Genomic DNA, 6000 nt, shown 5'->3' with positions numbered 1-6000 from the left:
TTTGCTCTGTGAGCCAGGGCTCTCCAAGTGCAAGTGACAGAAACTAATTTTGAACTACAAATAGGAAGTGGAATGTCATGAGAGCAATTGTCTGGGAAGGCAAGGGATCGGCTAAGCCTTAGAAGTGCTTGGAACTAGGGACCAGATGGCCATCATGACGAGGCCATTGCCTGGGCTCTTCCGGGTGTCTGGAAACCTCTTCCTTCCCACTGAGTTTATTAACTACTCATTATTTGTGTGTCTCCAGTCACCTCTTCAGGGGAGCTTCACTTCTTTCCATTATCTTCCCTGACTGACGCACAACCAGAGCCTTGGCTGGTCTGTTTGAGACTTTGGGGCATATTAGAAAAAGATGACCCTTTTGGATGGACCACCAAGATGTGAAGAACAAGATGCCGCTCTGAGCAGACGCAGCTTCACACCAAGTCCATGGGTCGGTGAGCAGACTGTAAGTGGTACTTTAGCACCTTTGCCCCCTTGGCTGTGCTCTTTTGTGCAGTGCATGAACTGTACACCTGTACAAAGTTGCTGAGTCAGCTCTGCTATTGTATGCCCTCAAAAACTGTGTTCATTTTCTCCTACTTGTCAAAAGAGCCATTTTACTTTGCTTGCATGGTTACTTAAGGAATGCCTCCTCTGCAAGCTCATAAGCCCCATGAGGGCACCAAGTGGGGCTGTTTTTGCTCAACGTGTTATCCTAGAGCCCGGCAGTGTCCGGCACATGGAAGGCCCTTGCTGATGGTTATTTCATGAACAGATGAATGAGCAAGCAAGAGATCACGTGCCCACTGGGAGTGGGAGGGATCCCAATTGGCTATCAAAACTTTATCTGATGAATGGTGAGGTGAGCAGTTCCCCCCAAAGAAGCAGGGGTCTTCCTAGCAAAAGAGGGGAAGGCCAGGCAGGACAAAGTCCAAGTGGCCCCACTGCTTCTGTGTCTTTGTCTCCTCACCTGTGGGATGAGGGAATGTGCCCGGCTCACCTCTGAGATTGTCCTGTCCAAACATTCTATGCCCCTTTGTTCCCATTCTGTTCCCTCCTGCCAAGTTCCGTTCTAGTGAGGCAGGTGTTCAGTGGAAAAAGACATGACTGTGGGCAACCTCAGGCAAAGAAGGGCTTAATGGAGGTGAGCCCGAAGCGGAGCCGGGAAGGGCTGGGACAGAGCTGTCGTGGAGACAGGGAGGAGGACAGGCTGGAGGGTGGGAAGGTGGGAGGCTGGCTGGGGGAAGTATGTTGTTGGTGCTGGGCCACGTGTTTGTTAGGAGTCTTATTTCAAGTGTAAATATCTTTGCGAGGGGTACTATGTTCACGCATGTGTATTTCCCCTGGATTAGTTTATCGGAGAACAGCAAGCCAGTCATGCACAAGGAGCTGAGGGAAGGAGACATTGGATGGGTAAGTTTTGATCATCAAAATAGGTCCCAGGGACTACATGCGACTCTGCGGTGCGTGAAGCAGGCTGATGGAGCTGGGCTCGGTATTTTGCCTGCGTGCCGTGGGGCGGCGGGCCTTGTTTTGTTCCATTAGCAGCAGAGTGACTCGGAGGCAGGGGAGAAGGAAGTGTCTCCATTTCCTAACCCAAAAATGGCGTGAGGAATTTCGGGAATTTCACCCTTCCTGTGGCCCCTGAGTATCATGATCTCTCAGCATCAGTCTGGTCTCCTTCCGATTTTCAGGCAACTCCTCTGTGTCTGTCCTCTGGGATATTGTTTAAGCTTGTTTCAATATTGCTCTTACTAGGGGATAGAGAGGTTCGCCTTCTCTCACTGAGGATGGACCTCATTCTACAAAGGGCAGGGGTTTGTCCAGGAGGGCTGGTCACCAAGCACCACGATGACAGGAGCCCTGGGCTCCTGGCAGGGGAGCTGGAAAAGGGAGAGAAGGCTAGTGGGGAGCAGGGGGCAAGTGGCAGAGGGTTGTTTTTTTTTTTAACTTTTTAATTTTTTTAATAAACATATAATGTATTTTTATCCCCAGGGGTACAGGTCTGTGAATCGAAGTGGCAGAGTTTTGACCCCCATGCAGTGGTAATCCTTTAAAGCTGAATCACCTGTAACCATACTCTGCTACTTTGAGCCCTACTCTTTTTTTTTTTTTTTTTTTTTAAATGTTAGCTCCATGGCCAGCTTGGAGCCTAATATGGGGCTTGAACCCACAACCCTGAGATCAAGACCCGAGCTGAGATCAGGAGTCGGACACTTAACCAACTGAGCCACCCAGGTGCCCCTGAGCCCTACTCTTATATCCCACAATGGGCAGTCTTGGTGCCAGATCCCCAGATTGTTTTAACAAGGAAGATGATAAAGTTCCACACCCCAGAACTAGGGAAACCATGTTTCATGTTGCCACTGACGATGGGCAGAGAGAACACGGGACCTTTGCCCTGGCCCCCTAGAGTTATGCTGGGCTTGACTGCCTACTGGTACAAGAAAAATAGGTATAGTTTCCACAATAAAGGACTTGGAATGTGCGTTGGGTTGGGGGGTTGTTGCACAGGGTGAGCAAACAGCCCTTTGTACGAGGCTATATGAAGAAGTGACACAGCAAAGCGATGAAAAATACAGATCTGAATCCAGGTTGCCTGGGCTTAATTCTCCCAGTTCTGCCCTTAACTAGCTGTGTGACTTTGGAGAAGTTACTTTATCTGTGCCTCAGTCGCCTCACCTGTAAAGCGAGTTTAACAAAAGTTTCTACCTCTCGGGATTGTTGAGAGAATTAAATGAGTTGACAGGAACACTAGAATAGTGCCTGGTAATAAGTGAGTGGTACTTAAATTAAGTGTTTGCCAGTACAGTATTTATAGCCCCTAGTCTATTATCTGTGAATTGGAAATGTTTCCCCAAGCTACGGTTATCTGAAATCTGAATGGAAGTTTAGGACAGATGAAGGTTGTAGTGATAGAGCTTTGAAACCAGAAGCAGTGACTGTGAGTTGGAGGGATAAAGAATGAGATGAAAGCAGGTGCAGGGAGTCAAGGTCAGAATTTCCCAGGAAATTGACCAGACCATGGGGGTGGGGCAAGGTGGCTCGGTGGCCCCAGCCCAGTGGGAGCTGCTCAGGGCCTGGGATCAGGGGATGAGAAAATGAAACAATTAGATGAGAGGGAAGGCAAAGGGTGACTGTGGGCAGAGGAGGACCCAGAGTCTGGCTGCAGAAAAAGCAACTTTGACTGCAACCCAGTTTGGAACTGGAGGTGAATGAAACTTGGAAACAGGAGTTCATTTTTGGCATCTCCTCTCCAAAGAGCACTGCTTCTCTCTTGCTCTTTGTCCAGTGGTCCAATACACCACACTGCCTTGAAACTGCTGCCCCCCCAGAGCCAAGGCTTCCCTCCTCTCCTACTGTTCCACAGCCTGAAACCGTTCACCTCACCCACCAGTTCCCATTACTTGAGCACAGGCCCAGATGACAGTCAGACTGGGGAACTCCTCTCTTGCCAACAAATTCCGATGGCCACTGACTAGTCCCTCAAGTGTCTGGATTTTTAAAGGGAAATACTTGTGAACTCAAATGAATTTCTAATCTAGGAGTTCTTAATTTAGGGGGTGATGGGATGGACGTAGGGGGATTTCAGGCCTTTGATAGGGAGTCATCATTTTCAATGATTCTTAAAGGGGTCCTGTGACTCCCAACATGTTAAGGGCATTCGCTTTAACCTATCTTGACTAAGGCAGTATAACAAACTAAAGTGTAAATATCAGGTCAGCTGGAAGGAAATACTTTCCAATTGGACAAATCAGTGATAGATATGTGTGTGTCTACACACGTGTGTATATGTGCATGCACACATGCACACACCTCCAAATTCTTTCCTTTTTCTAATTTGGAACGATAGATCTTTTTCTGAAATACGTGGATTCATTACTTTCTTCCCACAACATGGCTTCTGTGGTAACTTCAGTTGCGGGGGGTGGGGGGGTGGTGGGTTTCAGGTGTGTCGGGGGCTTGTGGTCACTGAGGCAGATGTAACCAGCTTGTAGGATTGGGAATCTGCTTAGTCACAGGTTTCTGACATCCTACATCCTCTTCCTTTCTAGAACAGGAAGTTCTTACTTCCATAACATGTTATCACCAAGGAAGTGAGCATATATTTTCCTCGGCTCCTGTCCTCCTCTTCCCTCCCCCACTGCCTACTGCTGCCTGCCGGCTCCATCCACTCTCCCAGAATGCTTCACTTTGCCATAATGAGATGCTCGGCTGCCGTGCAGCCACCGACGTCTGGAGATGGATGGGGCCTCCTGTACTGCCCTGAGAGGGATGTTAGAAAGACATTGTATTCATGGAAGCAGGCTAGAAAAGGCGAGGAGAAATGAAGAGCCTACAGCACACAGAAGCCATTGTACAAGTAAAATGGTTATTTTTTTCTGCCCATACCCTGCTAGCTGGAGTAAGTGAAGCAATGGTATATTTATGAAAGTCACTATAAACCTCATGCATTGTTTAGATTCGATTGGAAAATTATACCTTCTGAGATAGAATTTAATGCAACATCATTAGCACTTGATTAGCTCGATGCGAATGAGGTGAAAATATCCAATTCAGAAAAGAACATGTGGTAATGAACACAATTTTATTCAAACACTCTGTTAAATCCCTAGGCAGGTATGATTTCTGAAAAATAGAAGGCCCTGGGTAAAAAGAAAAAAGAAAGAAAGAAAGGAAGAAAGAAAGAAAATAACGCCAGTTTAAGCATTCTATAGTTGTGCTGGAGAAATTAACAAAAAAAAAAAATTGAAATTGAAACACTGATGTCAAATCTCAGCAGAATTAGAAAATTCTTAGCTTTTCTGAGAGATCCCTAAAATGGCAGTTCATAAAGAAGGAAACCTGGATTTTCTAGATAACTTAGAAACACAGACTCATTTTTACTTGAAATAGCTCCAAGCATAAAAATTAAACCTTACCTCACACAACTGCATGAAGTTCACAAGGAAGTATGTGAAAACATCACATAATTGGGGCTCATGCATTTATTCCTGCTTCTGTCTCCTACTTTTATAAGTGCTTGTACATATGTTATCATATTTATCCCTAGAAGATATTAATCCTATGTTTATAGATGGAGGAATTAAGGCCCAAACAAGTTTAATGCCTCCTTAAGTGGGAGGGTCTGTATCTTATCCCAGGCTGGCCCAAAGGTAATACTTAAAGACACTTTGCCTCTGGTACAGCAGATTAAAAATCTTTTATACCAGTAACTGCGTCACTCAGGGAAGGGTAATATGACTTCAAAGGACGAGGAAGAGAAATTAGTCACTATGGGAACACCATATGTATCTCTAGTTATGTAGAATCCCCTGTAATTTACTACAATCTGTTTAATTGTTTAGGAATTTCCTATGTACATCTGAACTTCCAGTATCAATCAATTTTCACTAAGCTAGTTAGTTTGAATGACACAGCATTGATACTGGGTATTCATTTTTTTTCTTTATTGTGTAAAATCTCACATTTCGGTTTCAAACTAGACTAATTTCATATGGGTAGCATGTCTTGGTGAAGAACGATTTTGTCCCTAACTCAATGTTCACTGTAAACTCTAGAAAGGAGAAAGGAAGCCAAGTTAATAAAACACAGTGACTGTGGAGGCAGGGACCAGCTTAGAGGAAAAGGAAGGTTTGGGATGACAAGCTGGCTGTGTGGGGGAGGGATTGATTCAAGGATATGGTGAGTACTGAGGCTAACAGGTATGGAGACAGGTACCTTTCTGTGCTTTACTTATACTGACTCATTCACGTAGTTCTCACAACACACCTATAAGGTAGTTCCTATTATTTTCACTATTTTGCAGATGAGGAAACCAAAACACACAGAGACGTGAAATAATTTCTTTTAAATGATGCACTGTCTTCTTAAGTCAATGGGTCTTTAATCCAGGCCATCTGAATTAAGCCTATGTTCTGCTTCAGGAAAAAAGTATCAAAAGTGTTGCCATGGCTAACAATGCTCAGTGTAGCGTTGGCTCCAGAAAGTTCCATCCCTTAAGGTCTCTTTTTTATT

At 45.2% G+C, this 6000-nt stretch overlaps 1 protein-coding gene across 2 annotated transcripts in view; it reads left to right on the top strand.

The window, feature by feature from the left end:
* Positions 1 to 1046: 1046 nt before the first annotated feature.
* Positions 1047 to 6000, top strand: part of DCUN1D4 (defective in cullin neddylation 1 domain containing 4) — a 78381-nt gene continuing 73427 nt past the window's right edge. For both annotated transcript variants that reach the window (XM_032851956.1, XM_032851947.1), the window contains exons 1-2: positions 1047 to 1126; positions 1335 to 1395. In XM_032851956.1, coding sequence (XP_032707847.1) covers positions 1121 to 1126; positions 1335 to 1395 — 67 coding nt within the window. In that variant the 5' untranslated portion in view covers positions 1047 to 1120. The remainder of the gene's footprint in view (positions 1127 to 1334; positions 1396 to 6000) is intronic.

Source organism: Lontra canadensis, unplaced genomic scaffold, assembly GCF_010015895.1.
Source record: "Lontra canadensis isolate GAN:19392208 unplaced genomic scaffold, GSC_riverotter_1.0 scaffold1, whole genome shotgun sequence".
Taxonomy (NCBI): domain Eukaryota; kingdom Metazoa; phylum Chordata; class Mammalia; order Carnivora; family Mustelidae; genus Lontra; species Lontra canadensis.
The sequence above is the reverse complement of the archived record's forward strand: the minus strand, read 5'-3'. Positions and strand labels throughout refer to the sequence as shown.